The following is a 17,309-nucleotide window of genomic DNA, read 5'->3' on the forward strand; positions in this document are numbered from 1 at the left end:
AATTACGTTAATATAAATGCAGATATAGTATGTATCCTTTATATATAATTCATATCATTCAGATTAAAATATGCCACTAGAAAGTGTGAAGGAGGTTTTAATTAGTGGCAATGTGTCAGTAAAATACATTTATATCTATTATTTTTTCCCAAATATAGGAATTACATTTCACAACTAACCTATCATCTCTCAAAGTACTGTTGTTTTCCTACTGCTAACTCACACACATAATATACGTTTTTACTATGAATATTTTAAGCTATTTGATAAAAAGTATTAACCCCCAAACATTATATTACCAGAACTCCAAAATTATACCCCAATTACCTTAGTAGGAAAATAGCGCTTGGTCTTGAATTGCTTGAGGAATGAGGACAAAAAAAATGTTGTGAAAAACAAGATAACACACCAAAAGAGCACATCTGGAATATAAGGCCCATGATGACCACAAGCTGATCCTACAAATACACCGTGAAAGGTTTTACATTCCTGGGGGAAAAAGAGAAAAAATAGAAAAAGGAGAGATTGAAGGGGATTCTCAGATATCCAATAAAGCACATGTGTCAAACACAAGGCCCGAGGGCCAAATCCGTCCCGCCAGGCCTTGCAATGTGGCCCGCACCGCGCTGTCATCACTGCACTCAGCTGCGTTTCCATCACAATGACAGTTTATGACTGTTCAGTAAACCATTCGGCCCACGATTTAGGCTGGATTTTAGATTTTGGCCCCTTCTCTGATTGAGTTCGACACCCCTACTAAAGTATTAATGAATTTCACAGAATCTAAGATGCTACTGACTGTAAGACACACCCTCAATTTTATGTATCATTCAGAAAGGAAAGAAACACTTCCAATTCAACTTTAACACACCATCAATTGTTAAGACACATTCTGAGTTCAGAGATGTTACGGTTTGACATTCAGGACATTAGCAGAATATTTGTGGTCTTCTAACTAAGTTGTTAATAAAACAGATGAACCAAAAAAAACAGAAGGCAGGACAAGTGGATATGAGCTGTTATAACTGTCAACTCTATGTATAACCACAGACCTAGTTATAGTTCCTTTGAATTTATGAATGTCTAAGTGGAATTAGGAAAAAAAAGTATATTAACATTTTTTTTTCTTTTTTTCTTTATTTATTTTTTTAATATATTTTATTGATTTTTTTTTTTTTTTTTGCCCCTCTCCCTCCCTCCCACACATCCCCTCCCTCCCCAGAGTTTTGTGTCCATTGGTTGTACTTATATGCAAGTATAAAAGTCCTTCGGTTGATCTATTATCTCCCCCAGATCTTCCTCCTCTCCCCGCTGTAATTTGACAGTCTACTTGTTGATATACTGTCTCTATATCTATCTTTTGGTTCATCAGTTTATAATGCTCTTTATTATCCACAAATGAGTGAGGTCATGTGGTGTTTCTCTTTCATTGATTGGCTTATTTCACTCAGCATGATGTTCTCCAATTCCATCCAGGTTGCTGCAAATGATGAGAATTCCTTCTTTTTTATGGCAGCATAGTATTTTTAATAATTATAACTTGGAAGTCAAATATATTGTCTTTTTTTTTTTTTTTTTTTTCCTATACCAACTTCATTTGTTTCAGCCTATACTTTTCCAGGGCATGATACATAAGAATATGGTAACTCCTCCTTGGTCAACCTAACACTATGTTTTGAAAACACTATATACATCAATCTAGAAGAAAATGTAGGTCTACTCAGAAAAAGCTAAAGAACTAGATTAATAGTTGCAAAATCCTTTAGTTTATAATATACTCACAGAAACAGTGAGATTCCCCCAGGAAATATCATGTGCTGTTATATTATTTTCCGTCCACACCTTCAGAGTTTCGTTGCTAGGGTTAGGAGGTTCAATACATACACATCTGAGAAATTAGAATAGGGTAAAATTTTTAGCATCCTGTATTTCATGTTTACATTTTATTAAATTGATCCCACAAAGTATAGCTTTTGACTTCCTAACTTTTCCATGTTGCAAAGCATGAATAAGAGGAAAATGAAAACACATCAGAAACAATGGAATGGAATGAGGTTTAGCTTACATAAATAAAGCATAACTAGTACAAATAACAGTGAGATGTTACTTGATGAAACTAGTTAGACATATCTCTTTGGGAAAGGGTACTAATTTCTTTAAAAATCAGTTCAATACAGTGAGCATCACATCACAAAAAAGTCCATTCTTAGACTCAGACATCTCTGCAAAAAATACATTTTAATATTAGAGGGAATCAGAGACACTTACGAGTAGCTGGTCAATTCATCTAAATTGTTGTGCATATTAAATTCATATATTTCTCCTAAATGAAAGAGCTTCTCCAAAGCCTCGTAGATAAATATGATGCAAATGAGAGCTGCAAAAGCCTCCTCTGTAAACCGAGTAATATAACACACAAGGCTGCTTGCATCTGTGGCAACCAAAACAATGCACAAGAAAGAAGTCCACAGACCAATACTGGTTCTTAAAGACAAATAGGAAAGCTGGTAATCTCTGTTTAAAAAGAAAAATGTGAATACGATCAACACAAACTAATGGAACAGAATTTATACTTAAAATTGTCATCACAAGCAATAAGAACAGTAAAACAACGTAAGAGTCATAAATCATAGAACAACAAAATAATGACTAAAGGAAGCTGTGTGTTTTTTTTCTGCTTCAAAGGAAGATTAGCTTCTTGTTAACATACTTAATGGTCATATTTTACTTACATAAAACATTTACAGTGAAAATCTGCTAGGCAATAAACATTTCAAAAAAACAAAGACCTCACTTTAGAAGTCAGTTATGAGGAATCAACGACAGACAAGCTGTCTGTAGAACAACGAAAAGTGACTCTCTCAGAAGACCCAATGCTCTAGTGTCAACATGGTGATCACATTGCTGCCCCCACATCACCACCATCACCACCACCATTTCCTCTACCACCAACATCTCCAGAGAAAGTGACTTCAATTTTTAATTCAATTTAATTGAGAAACTACTATAGGTAACTGCATCCTCTATTAGTCTATATCATGTGCCAGATCAGGATCAGAATCAGTTTGTTTAGTGAATAAAGAAACAGAATTAAGAGGAGCTAGAGGATCAAATATTTAGTAGCATCAGGTTGCTCCAGGCTAAAATATTCGGTTGCATTTATCTCACAAAAGGAACAGGACCTGCAATATCGAATTCCAAGACTACCAGACACAGTACCCTGCACTGGTTCCCACACTGTCAGTCCTGTCAGTGGAAATGCGCATCTCCCTCAACTGTGCCAATTCCCTCTGTGGAACAGCCCAAGGATAAAGTCAGCTTAAACCCTCAAGATCCACCTCCCTAAATTTCTTCCTAAAAGTCCAATATACCACCTAATAAACAATTCAAACTAACACATTCTTACTGAGTTGAAATTTTCTAACACAAAGAATTTTTGTTGCCCTTTAAGTGATTTTTTTTTTTATCAGTACTCAAATCCATTGATTTTTCTACTCAAGGTGATTGGGGTAGAGATGATGACAGAGGTCAGAGCAGGGTTAACTACACAGTAACAAAAAAATATTAAAAATATACATATTGATCAGATCTTCTTTTTCAGCTATATTAAATATAAAATGTACTTTTACCTAAAGTTAAAACATATAAATATAATATGCAATTATACACATACTCAAACACATGTGACAAATAGATAACTATTACGTACCTGCAGAATTTAAATAAAATTTTTTCAAACACTAAAACTGGACCTGTACTCCCCAATATTGTTAGAGGTTGCCCAGCAAACAACGAATAGGCAATCCCAGTTAATGATGCTCCAAAAAGAGACTCTATTGCACTCTGTTTAAGGGGGGGAAAAAAATGAATAAAAGCAACACATCATAAATATATCTCTAACGTATGGTAATACATATAATAAGACATCTAGAAAATTAAAAAATATGAATCAAATAAAAATATAAAGCAAATACAACTTGAAATTTAAAATTTCTATTTTAAAACAGAAAATGAAAAATACACTTTAAATACAAAGGGAAAATTGCTTTGTTTTTGCATATTAAAAGTGAACATTTGTGATCAACCTTAATTCAAAACTGTGAGAGTCAAGGAGGGAGGAATAAATGGAAGACGGAATGCTCAATTCTATCTACAGATGTTTTATTCTTAAGCCTGTGATGAGTACAAAGATATATAGATATATTATTTTGAATATTTTTGTATATCTGAAATAGTTTATTTAAAAAAAGAAAACATATTTATATACTTAATACCCTGTTAAAAAAAAGACTCCTTCGAACAGATAAGAAATTAACATGTGATATTATTGTTCTCCCATTGATTTCTAAAGATCAATTTTCACACATTTAAAGAAAGTAATCTAATATGATAGATTTAAACAACAGATATCAAAAACGAAATGCTTAACATAAATAAAATAGATGGGAAAACATCTTTATAAAACTGATAGCAATCATAAATGAGAAAGTATTTTATTATTATTAAAGTTTGGTAACAGAAAATAAAATGAAAAGACTCAAGAGAAATTTTAATTCAAAACTAGGAGCCAATTTTAGACCACCACCAACATTACATTCTACCTTTACATTATTAAGTAGTAAGGGGGTTTGTAGGCCACTAGACAAAGGGAAGGGATCAGAAGGAAAAGGATAGTTCACCATTCACAAAGATCAAGATGGACTGGAATGCACTATCAAGAAAGTGCACATCATCAGTAAGACAAGGAGAAGCAGCTTATGAGAAACAACCCCCCAGGGACTAGACACAGCATGACATCAGGCCAAGAGCAGGACTTGAGAACCAGACTTGAAGCGTTAAGACTGGTTCCTACTAGGTGTTAAGCCATGGGCACACCTAAAACTTGCTGAGCCCAACTTCTCTCATTTTTGAATGGGGGTGATTTTAGCCAGAACTTTGGGAAACACTTAACAGGTCTAGCATTTAGCCTTACAGAATGTACTCAACAAATGTTAGCAATTCTCATTGCCAGCAATAAACAGCACTTTCTAAAATTAAAATCATAAAATAATAATATGCGGTACGAGTATTACTTAACTCTTAGTAGAAAAACAAACTTGACTTTTGGCAAAATTTAAAAGTGTTCATATTAGGCATCTAGTTGTTAATTGTATAAAATGAACTTTTCTTGCCCTAGATGGAGTTTGTCCTAGAAGATACCGCTAAGCCATTATAAAAATCCTTAGTTAAAATATGCTATTTACGTACTAAATGACATCTAGAAATTAAAAAAAAAAAAAACTGAGAAGAAAAGCAAAGAGATGGCAAATAAAGCAATACTAATAGGGACAGAGTCGCACAAGATTACAGTGTCCCTCTCAACGTGATATTGAAAAAGAGGAGTGGCCACATAAAGATCTTCCTTTTACCACTCCCAACCCCTTAATGCCCCATTTACTAGGTCCTTTTCCTGGATCTATTCTTAAAACTATTTTTATGCTCATGCCCAAACTGAACCAGGTCTTGCCCTAAAACAGTCACAGCCCTGCTACTTGCCATCCCCATCCCACATTCAGAAGTTTCCATTTTACTCACCCATAACCCTCCCTTTCTCTTCCCTACAGACCTCCCCACTGCATGCCAGGAAACATTCCCTGCTAGTCTGTCCTCCTCAAAAACCTGTTTTGGTTTTTGCAAAATTACTTCATCCTGAGCTCTGACTGCCCCTGTATCTGATATGTGGGGCCATTTCCCTCCTTTCTCATCCCTCCTCCATCCCTCAGCTGCTCTCCCTGTAAATTACCTTCAGCTATTCTCAGTTTCAAGCCCCACTTGTCTGAACCACTCCCGGCGTACTCATTCCTCCCTGACCACTTCCAACTCTGGAACTCCTCCTCCTGACGTCTCCTTTTAAACTTGAAGTTCCCATAAAGAATCTGAAAACAAACACATTTTCAAACCACCTTCCTCCTCACTCTGAGCTCTCCATTCCCATTACTTCAACTCCCACGGCTCTTCCTCGATCTGACTCCTGCGTAGACCAGGATCCAGGACAAGGTAACTACATGATACTACCTAGTCTTTTTCCCCTTAGGTTATTGTCTTGGAGGACAGAAGACACATGCTGGCGTTACACTCATCTATATTCCTCCAGTGCCTGAAGCACTATCACACCCACAGCATTAGATGGCAGGATGAGATGGGCAGGCAGAGAATGACAGTCAAAGTCCAGAGGCAAAGCAGCATTTCCATGATGGGAACAGATAAGATACAATTCCATGGGGAACAGCAGAGTTACATGTGCAACTCACGTCAGCACATGAAGCAACTTACAAAAAATTATATACCTTTAATGCAGGGATTACAGAGTAAGGGAATATTGTCTTAAGTAATTAAAAATAAACTGAGCTGGAAGGAAATTTCAACTGTCAGGTTTATCTCCTGTTCAGCTCATGAAATATTTTAATTAAATAATATCACTACTTAGCTCTGGCTATTTCTTAACCTTTCATTTGTAATAAATAAATAAATAAATAAATAAATAAATAAATAAATAAAATTTCCCCCCAAGAGAAAATATAATAAAATAAAATACACTTAAGAATTACAAATCATCTCATTTAAAAGCCATTAAAATATATATAAACAAAAACTTGTCTTCAAGATTTTACAAAGCACTATTCAGTTATGCCTCCCATAGCCCCTAATACAATATTTACCAAGATCAAAACAAACAAAAAAAAAACGACTATAAAAACAGTCATGTCAAATTACAGATGCAGGTTTCAGGTATACTTTCCAATGACAAGCTTTACCTACTTTCACACAAATTTAGTTAATGGCAAACTTAAAGCAAGTACCACATCAAAAATCCATCATTTGTCCAGTTATGTTCTTTTCTTCCAAGCAGTCTGGCCCGGGCCTACCCGGCAGGGCTGATGAGTTATTATCGCTCACAGGGGCTGTACCTAACCCTATGATGACCTTACAGGATGTGATGTAGCCTCAGTGGTAAAATCCTCCGCCCACAGCCCACCCAGACTCAGTTCAAGCGGACTCCCCCCCACCAGACCCTTATCCCCCAGACAACACAAGCCTTTTACTCAAGTTTATAAAACAATTCATCCACCAGCAAGCCAGGATAAACTTTTCTTCTTCTTCTTCTTCTTTAAATTTTATTTTTATTTTTTACCTCAACTGTGCATCTTCTCCTGTTCACATGGCTTCCCCATGTTTTCCACAGCAATAACCTTTGGGGGAAGTCTGCTTTGGGACAGGTTAATCGTGCTGTGGGTAGACTCTTTGGACAAAAGTAGGAATGGTGAGACAAATGCACACAGACACTTGCCTCTGAAGAGCTAAGAGCCTGGCCGCTACCAATCTTTGTACTCACTATTCTGCCTTCTGTAGCTTCTCCAAGCAGCCCTCCAAAAGTGATTACAGGAGACATACAGGCACAGTATAGGAAAAGAATCGAGGCCAGGCACTGCAGACTTAATGCATCCTTGAAGTCACTCAAGAAAAAAGGTGCTTTCCTTTTGATGTCAAGTATCAAACCACCAAAAAGCCTAAATAGGTGAGATGAAACTCGTCAAACTGTACACTAGAGGATTCTAGCTATTGCAAACTAAAACTATGGGCTACATAAAAACTGCTGGTGTCTAGTGTTTTGTCAACAAAAATTAATATCCTATTTGAAATCATGGTATAAATTACAAAAGTTATACTCATTTAATCTAACCCACTGGCAGAGGAAAGGTCGATCTCATTAGGTTAAGAGACATAAACATCTGAATTTCATGGACTACATACTGAAAAGACTACAGGCAAATGATTTAATATGAGTAAATGTAATTTCAGACACAAATGGGCAAGTAAATGTACAATAAAAGTAAATAAAACCTAACAACCCATTCATGAAAATATGCATAAGTAATTCTAATAATTATTATTCACACTATAAATCTTAAAGGCAAGATCAGAAATACCAGGAAGGCAATTATAATGTAAATTATAAGCCCCCAAAATGCCCTTTAATATAAATAGAGTATGCTGTACTTAGAACTACTCAGTTATAAGTAAAATAATTTCAATTATAATACTTTTTGAATTAGCCCTTTAATAGTATAAATATTTCTGGTCCAGGAAAAATGCCTAAAAAGTACTTCAGTGTATACAATTTACTTTTGTAGTCAATGGCATTTGTAGTCAAACTAATGCAAATAGTACTAAAAAGTTTTAATAAATATAAAAATCTATATTTGCACATCAAATCTGTGTGTGTCATTTCAATGTGTGGGGTGGTTGTTTTTTAAATCAAACTTTTGGATACAGCTAACTTGAAAGCATTGCACTGAAATATAAGCTCTGTGAGGGGCAGACTTTTTCTTATTCAGTGTCATCATCTCATATCTAGAACACTGCCTGGGATAGAGTAAATACTCAATAAATACTTGTGACAAATTGATAATTCAAAAACATTTTGTGACTCAAAATATATACAATCATTCAAATCTCTACTGTAGAAAACACTCCAAAGAAATTAATCTTATGCTTTCAAATGCTTTGAATGTTTCAAGCTTTACCCTTCTAACATTTTTTTAAAATTAATAGTGAAATGCGCCGAAACCGGTTTGGCTCAATGGATAGAGCGTCGGCTTGGGGACTGAAAGGTCCCGGGTTCGATTCCGGTCAAGGGCATGTACCTTGGTTGCGGGCATATCCCCAGTAGGGGGTGTGCAAGAGGCAGCTGATCGATGACTCTTTCTCAACGATGTTTCTAACTCTCTATCTCTCTCCCTTCCTCTCTGTACAAAATCAATAAAATATATATTTAAAAAAATGTCAATTTTAAAGCTAATAGTGAAATGGATCCTAAACACACATTGACAAGTGGAAGATGTTACCCTATAGATACTCTGACAGCAAGGGGATTTAACTTGCAACAAAGGTGCCAATGATAATCTAAAAATAAAATAATACCATCAAATCAATAATTATTTAACAGCTTACATAAGGATTTCAGATCACTGACCATGAAATCAATGGGGACCTTAGCACTTCTCAGTGACTAATTTTATCTCAACTTTTTTTCCTTTATTGACTAAGGTATTACATATGTGTCAATCCTATCTCAATTTGAAGTTTGAGGAAATAATAGCAATAGCTAGTATCAGACCAGAACCTCTTGCATGGGGACAATCTTATTTCCTATTATATTCACAGAGACTAATATACATTAGTCAATGGATTCATTATGAGTTTAAGCTTCTCTAAAGTTTATATTTAGTATACCAATTGTGTGGTTGTTTTTTTTTCCTATGTAGTATTATTTAGGCATGTCATTACTGTCCCTAACAGTGTATCTGTATCAGATATCCAGCTTTTTAAACAAATATTCAAGATTCAATATTTACTTCTACAGAGACCACCAGTGGACAAAAGGTATCAATATCCCATGCTTTTCTACATAAAAAGTAAAATAACATTTCTCTACTTCTACAAAATATTTTAAGGCAATGTTTACACCTGGCAATATATTCTTTATTTCAAAAATGAACAACTTCAACAATTTTTCTAACTAGGTTTCCAGAGATCAATAACATAGATTAATTATTCTTATCTAATTTTACATTACCGTATGATATAATGCCCTTTTAAAAGTTTTAAAACTATGCACACACACAGAAAAACATTGATTATGATTCCTTTCTGTTCCTGTAATTCTCTAATTTCATAAGGAGAATTATAATAGAACTCCACATTTTATTTAAAAACCATTTTGTAAATGAATATAAGTTAACTTACTATGTAACTGTGCAACATTTTTGACATGGTGCATATTTTCATTATAAATTAAAGCTTGGTATACAGAACCCAAGTATATACTAGTAAAATTATCTTTAAATATATATTAATTTCCCCCAACATCACATACCTATACAATAAGGCATTTTTTATATATATAAAAAAATACCAGATAAGTTTAGATTCAACTATTTGCAAAGAAAAAGACTTTTTATGTCTTTTTAATCAATTCAAACCCTAGTCTCAAAAGATACCCACATTATATCAGTATTTGTACCCACCGTCCAGTCCTCTGTAGCTCAGGCCCAGCATGATCAGCAGCCTCTTTATGAGTCTCACCCGAGCTGGGGGCAGATCCATTGGGAAATACAGGAATCTTTCTCTTTTCCTGCATTTCACAGACAAAAAAAAAAAAAACAACAACAAAAAAAACACCTTTCAGAATTTTTTTTTAAAGAAGGCTGAGATGGCATCTTCAATTCAGAGGGAGCATGAGATCCCTTACTGGGTGTGTGTGTGTGTGTGTGTTGTGCTCCTAGAAAAAAGATGCTTCCTAACATGAACTTCTACTTTAAATAAGCTCTACTTAAAACAGAAGCCAATATTTGTCCATTAATATTTCTAAGTTCAAGCTCAGCTTGCTCCATTTTATACTCTAATATCAATTACACTATAAAACACATTCATACACATCATTTCAAATTACTATTCAGCAACAGGAATATAGCCAGTAAAAGCATTGCTCCAACCAGAATTTTTAAAATACTGCCTATGTTAACTACTAAAAATGTACTTAACATTAAGTGTAAATGCTAGTTTTCTTTTACTAAAACACTTCCCTTAAGATATAGATAGCACAAGGGTTATTAAAAACATAAAAATCAATATCCCATTATATTTTATTACAAATTCAAGAGTACTATTCTCATGATAAAGGATCTTGTCCCACTCACTGGAAAAGAAAGGAGTGAGTTTTTAATTGGTTACTTGGGCCTAAAAGAACAAGAAAGAAATAGAGAAAAAGGAAGAGGAGAGGGAAGAGGAGGAAGAGGGAGGGCGGTAGAAGGAGCAGGGGGGAGAGAGAGGGAGAGAAAGGTGGGGTAGGTGAGGTCATCCCAGGAGATGCCCTGGTTCAAAGATTCTATCTAGATGATTTAAAACTACCTGGTTTATATGTTCAATAAGTATAGAGTATAAAGATTTATCTATAACCATAAAATTACCATTTAAAAATATCAAAATCTAAATTACACCTTAGCTCAAGGAAAAAAACAAAGTCACAGAATTTCTGAAAAACAAACATAATTTTATTAAGAAAAATGAATTAAGCATCTAGCTCAGGAAATGTTAAAACAAAACAAAACAAAACAAAAACAAAAACAAAAAAAAAGAAAATCTTTCCTGAAAGAAATAAAACAACTAAAATGCAGAAATTACATTGTCTGTTTGCTACTTTTATGTATATCAAGGCTATATTAGTGTATATTTCTTATATTGCTGTATATGCTACCATTTTTCTTAATTCTTTTATTGTATGTAGATTTTCAGTCATATCACCTGAAGTATTTTATTCTCTCCATTTAAAAATTGTATACCTCCAGCCGAGACTGGTTTGGCTCAATGGATAGAGCGTCGGCTTGGGGACTGAAAGGTCCCGGGTTCGGTTCCGGTCAGGGGCATGTACCTTGGTTGCGGGCATATCCCCAGTGGGGGGTGTGCAGGAGGCAGCTGATGGATGACTCTCTCTCATCGATGTTTCTAGCTTTCTATCTCTCTCTCTCTTCCTCTCTGTACAAAATCAATAAAATATATTTAAAAAATAAAATAAAATAAAAAAAATAAAAATAAAAATAAAAATTGTATACCTCTGGTATGTTTTCTGCTGTCTAATTGTATTGACTAAAATCTCTAATAGTGTTAGTTGTAGTTGACTTGATAAGGGCATTTCTTAATTAGTTTCTAACTGTAGTCAGTGTCTCCAGTGTTTCTTTCAATAAGTTACTGATATTGGGACTAAAAATAAACATTTTTATCATGTTCAGAAAGTACCCTAATTTCTATTTTAGGGAAAATTTTAATATAAATGGATGTTGAATTTTTAGCATCTCTGGAGCCAATCATATGAACTTTATCAAATATGGCAAATCATATTAATAATTTTTAATATGACTTCCAACTTTTGCATTGTTGAAATAAACCCAACCTGGACTCTAATGTGCTGGCAGTCTTTGTCTAGTACTTTATTTAAGTTGTTTGCATCTCTTTAAGTAGAGGTCCATAGATTTTTGTGCAATCTTTATGTTTTTGTATTTTATATTATGTTTTTGCTTTATACTTGTTTTATAAGACTTCATTTGCAATATAAACATTTACAAGACTTAATTTAAAATATAAACAATAACGATAAAATATTAATGAATACACACAGCAAGAAGCTTGAAAAGTGTAGATAAGAACTTTAAAACATTCCTTAATGACACAAAAACTGACTTGAAATAGGAAAACAACTAAGGAAAGTTATACCATGTTCTTGAACAGAGTCAGTGTTATAAAGATGTCAATTTCCCTTAGTTCATTTACAAGTTTAACCACTATCATCATTTCTTTTAAATCGTTTTTTTCTATAAATAGGAAACTGATTTTAAAGCTTACATTAAAAAATAAACCAAATATAGCCAAAGAAATTCAGAAAAGCAAGAGTAAGAGGAGTCAAGAATGAATGTAGATCTTCCTGATATTGACATATCCCAGAAAGCTTCAAAATGTAAGTGTGGAATTGATTCATAAATAGATACACCAAGACCTGAATGCAAATGGAAATTTAGTAAATGAAAAAGACAGCATCACCAATCAAATGGGAGTAATTTAAAAAAATACATATCAACTTTTTATTAAATTGGGACAACCAGCCTGCAATTTAGAAAAAAAGATAAAGTTGGGTGCATACTCCACATAATATACCATGATTAATTCTAAAGGATCAATCAATGAACAATTCAAATGTTAAGAAAAAAAGTGGTGAAAGGCAATGGACAAAATATATTCAGAGATATTCAACCTCACTAATTATAAAACGGCAAAGTAAAATCACATTAAAATACCCAATAGAGGAAGATAAAGATTTCTCTCAGACTAACAAATATCCAAAAGTTTGACAACATACTGTGTTGGTGAGGCTGCAGGGGCATAGGTACTTTTATACCTCACTGGGGGGGTTCCAAATAGTTACTGTTAAGAGATTCTGCTAATTAACTATTAAAATTATAACTTCCATGAGAGTCAGCAATCCTATTTCTGAAAATTTATCCCACAGCTCAATCTGCCCAAGACTAATATGGCATATCACTACCATGTTGTGGTTTGTAGCAAAAGACCGAAAACATCCTAAGCCTAGGGATAGGATAAACTCTGATATATCCAATAAACAGGATACAACAAAACGGTGAGAAAGGAACCAGGAATATTTCTAATGATCAGATAACCAAAATATGTTCCTATATAAAAAGAAGCAAGGTGCCAAACAGTACACAGTACATTAACTTTTGGTAGAAAGAGGATAAAATAAGACTGTAGGTTCATATTTCTTTGTACTGAATAAAAACTAGAAGGATAAACAAAAACCTAGTAACAAATGGTGGCCCACAGAAGGTGGTACAGAGATAAGAACATCAAGGGGACATATTGGGATTTAACTTCTCTGAGTGTTGTATATCGTTTTGATTTTTTTTTTTTTTTGAATGTATAAAGTAGCCCTGGCTGGTTTGGCTCAGTGGATAGAGTGTCGGCCCGCTAACTGAAGGATCCCAAGTTCAATTCCGGTCAAGAGCACCTGCCTGGGTTGCAGGAGGCAGCTGATGATTCTCTCTCATCATTGATGCTTCTATCTCTCTCTCCCTTTCCCTTCCTCTCTGAAGCTAATAAAAAAAAAATTTTCTTTTAAATGTATAAAGTATATTTTTTAATGTTGTAAATGTACCTCAAATATTGTGTGGACTCTTACCTGAGAAGGAACACTTTTTGGTGGCTCTATGCGTATAGAAGGATCCCACTCTCCTGGAGGTAGGACAGTTACTTGATCTAAAAATTCATCAATTCCAGATAAGAGGTCATTTCTGTCTTTTGCTTTATAAGCTACATCATGAAAAATCTAAAGGAGGGGGGGAAAAACACTGAGTAAGAGAATTTTAAAGTTGAAAGAAAAGTTCTATACAAAGTAAATCCACTTCAGATAACATGAATAAGTATACAATAAAGATAATTACCTAACCTCTTATCCCACCCTGGGTAATAACTATAAAAAAAAAACCCATTATTAGTATTATTAGATGAATTACCAGTAACAATAAAACAAAATAAAATAGTGATGTGCTAAGGCAAAATAATTTTTAAAAAGAGAATTTTTTACATGGCAAATAGCAATTCATTACTGAATAAAACAATACTGCAGCATGTCTTTCCACTTCTAAGATATTAAATGTCACTTATCCTAAACCAATAATCATGGATGTACAAACAACTTTACTTAAATACATTATTTATTTTATTGCTTATATTTATTTGGGTGCCACTATTTACCAGGCACAATTCTAAACACTTGGAGAGTGCAATGGACACAGATAAAGCAAGGTCCCTGTATTCAAAAGCCCTAGAAAGAAAAATAGTGAAAGAGGTGTATAACATAAATACATAATTACAGGTAAAAATGGATGCTGCGATAAAAATAAAACAGGTGAAGGAAAGTCTTACAGGAGGTAACTGTAGGAGAAATGTGAATGAAATGAGGGACAAGCCCATGCAGAGAGAAGAGATGGTAGAAGAGAAATCAGGCCAACGGAATAACCATTGTAAAGGACCAGAGGCAGAAAAGAACATAACACATCTGAGGAACAAAAGGGAAACTAATGTGGCCTGGGCAAAATGGGGGAGGATATGAGTTTCAAAAAGTATGCAGAAGCCAGATCAGACAGACCCTATTCAGACAATGGCAACAATTTTAGGTTTAAACCTAAGTACATAACAAGATGGCATTGACATATCTGGATCAAGATAATGACAGATTGAAATCTGCATTTAATTGGTAATGCAGAGGAGACTATCCTAAGATTCAGAAAGTCCACTTTAATCACCAAAGAGAAGAAGGTAGAGTATAAACTAGAGAAGTGGCAGTGGAGGTGGCAGATTAGATACGAAACATATTAAGGAGGTAAAATCAACAGAATCTGGTGACCAATTGTTTGAGACAGGACAGACAAAGAAGGTCAGGTTCAGATATTTGGGGTTTCAGACACCTTAGGGCAGTGGTTCTCAACCTTTCTAATGCCATGACCCTTTAATACAGCTCCTCATGTTGTGGTGACCCCAACCATAAAATTATTTTCATTGCTACTTCAAAACTGTAATTTTGCTACTGTTATAAATCGTAATGTAAATGTCTGTGTTTTCCGATAGATTTAGCCTCTACAGCAGCGGTTCTCAACCTGTTGGTTGCGACCACTGAGAACCACTGCCTTAGGGCTACACGGCAGAAATGGCTAGAGCCTCTCCAAAAGAGAGAGAAGTCCTGACCAATACAGGTCATGGTCAAAGGTGAAGTTCACAAATGGAAGAAAAAAACTAGAGAGAAAAAAGGAAAAAAGAGAAAAAGACAAAGCCCCAAGGAAACCCCAAAAAAATTATATCCTAAAATCCAGGATGAAGATAATTTCTAGAAGGTGATCAATAATTTCAAATGGGGGGGAGAAAATAAAGAAAACACTAAGAAATAACCACTGATCCTGACAGAATCGTCCCAAAGACCGTAACAAAGGCAAAATAGTTGAAGAGAGTGAATATGAGAGATTCCTGAAACCTATATAATTTTATCAATCATTATCACCCCAATAAATTCAATTAACAAAAAGAGTGAATATGAGATAAAATAATACATACAGCAAGGTCAATTTTTAAGCATCACTATAAAAGAGAACTATAATTTAATAAACATTATATGCTTCATTATTGGTGTCCAAAAGAATTTGAAATTCCACTTCAAAAGGGACTTTATATAGTATATGCTTCATAATCACTGTCCACTTCAAAGGATATCTAATTACCTCATCCGTCATGAGAGTGGCTATTGATCTTCCAATTTCATGATACTGTGGTGCCTTGCCTGCTGGACCCAGTAACAAAAACAAAAACCTAAGGAAACATTAAAATATAGACATTTAAACAACATACACACATAAATCTCAGCAATCATTAAAAAAAAAAAAAAGAAAGTCATAGAGTATCAACACAAAAACACTTATCATCTTCCCACCCCAATCACTGAAAAAAGTTGGCAACTCTACTCAGACTAAAGCAAATCATAGAACTAAGAAAGGCATTCATAATTAGCTTCCTACTAAGTTATTACTTTCCATCTTCCTTAGGGTAAGACAGTAATTCAGGAATGGAGGGTTTTACATTAAAAATTCCCATCTTCTATATCGTTTTGAATCTGAGTAAATAATTTTCTCTGGTCTGTTTGACAGTAAATAAGTGAATACCAATTCCATTGAAGTACTTAAGAGGTTTGCTTAGTACAATAATTAAAGAGTATACACACACAAAAACACAAATCCTCAAAATATAATCTGGATTAAGACTACTATTAGTATAGTAATAACTAAGGGTCTAATTCCTTTGGAAGGAAAAAGAATTTTTATCTACAGCTCCAAATTTATCAACAAATCAACTATTACTTGATTTTTTAATTTATTTATAGTGACTAAATAAAAAGTAACTAACTTCCTATATAATTTTGTCCTTTATTAACGACAGTAAAATTTAATATTTATACTTATCCAAACTAGAGGTACTCATCTTCCTATTTTGAGAATGTTAATATGAATCTATAGAATTATTTTTCTCATCTATCTTAATACTACACCATTAATGCACCTCAGTAAAGCATATTGAAAATTGGCACGTACATTTCAATCAAGTTGCAATTAATTCCTCAGATTTACTATTATAAAAATGATTTTAAAATTATTCTCATTTTGAATTAAGTTTATACAGTCAATAGCTAAGGAACTGATCACTCTTTATAGAACAACTTGATAATTATTCTTAAGGATATTACCCCTATTTTCATTTTTACTCATAATGTATTTTGAACAGAAGATTTTGGTCAGATCAGAACAAAGCTCTTTATCAATTCATGGGCATTATCAATTTAATCAACTATAAGTTATTATTATCCTCATTTTACAAATGAAGCTTAGAAAATTTAAGTCAGGTCTGACCCTCCCACAAAAGTGGAAGTGCAAGGATTCAACTCCATTTTTTTCTGATTCCAGTGTCTGCCCAGATCATATATCTAAAATGAACCATTTTTTAAACCAAAACTCCTGAGATGCCAAAATTCTTATAAAAGTATCAATGCAATATTTTTTCATGCTGCAATACTTTAAATTAATCTTTATTGTTGAAAGTATTATAGATATGCCCTAGCTGGTTTGGCTCAGTGGATAGAACATCAGCCTGAGGACTGAAGG

General features: G+C 34.0%; 1 protein-coding gene across 9 annotated transcripts in view; it reads right to left on the reverse strand.

The window, feature by feature from the left end:
* SLC4A7 (solute carrier family 4 member 7) overlaps window positions 1-17,309 on the reverse strand; it is a 91,856-nt gene that overhangs the window by 21,659 nt on the left and 52,888 nt on the right. For 8 of the 9 annotated variants that reach the window (XM_045579328.1, XM_036431642.2, XM_036431651.2 and 5 more), the window contains 8 exons: window positions 15,879-15,966; window positions 13,787-13,933; window positions 10,068-10,174; window positions 7,373-7,547; window positions 3,710-3,843; window positions 2,269-2,514; window positions 1,783-1,888; window positions 328-489 (listed from right to left, as the gene is read on the reverse strand). In XM_045579328.1, the coding sequence (XP_045435284.1) occupies window positions 328-489; window positions 1,783-1,888; window positions 2,269-2,514; window positions 3,710-3,843; window positions 7,373-7,547; window positions 10,068-10,174; window positions 13,787-13,933; window positions 15,879-15,966 (1,165 nt within the window). The remainder of the gene's footprint in view (window positions 1-327; window positions 490-1,782; window positions 1,889-2,268; window positions 2,515-3,709; window positions 3,844-7,372; window positions 7,548-10,067; window positions 10,175-13,786; window positions 13,934-15,878; window positions 15,967-17,309) is intronic. The other variant, XM_045579329.1, reaches the window with a different exon arrangement.

Source organism: Pipistrellus kuhlii, unplaced genomic scaffold, assembly GCF_014108245.1.
Source record: "Pipistrellus kuhlii isolate mPipKuh1 unplaced genomic scaffold, mPipKuh1.p scaffold_m20_p_11, whole genome shotgun sequence".
In the NCBI taxonomy this organism is placed as follows: domain Eukaryota; kingdom Metazoa; phylum Chordata; class Mammalia; order Chiroptera; family Vespertilionidae; genus Pipistrellus; species Pipistrellus kuhlii.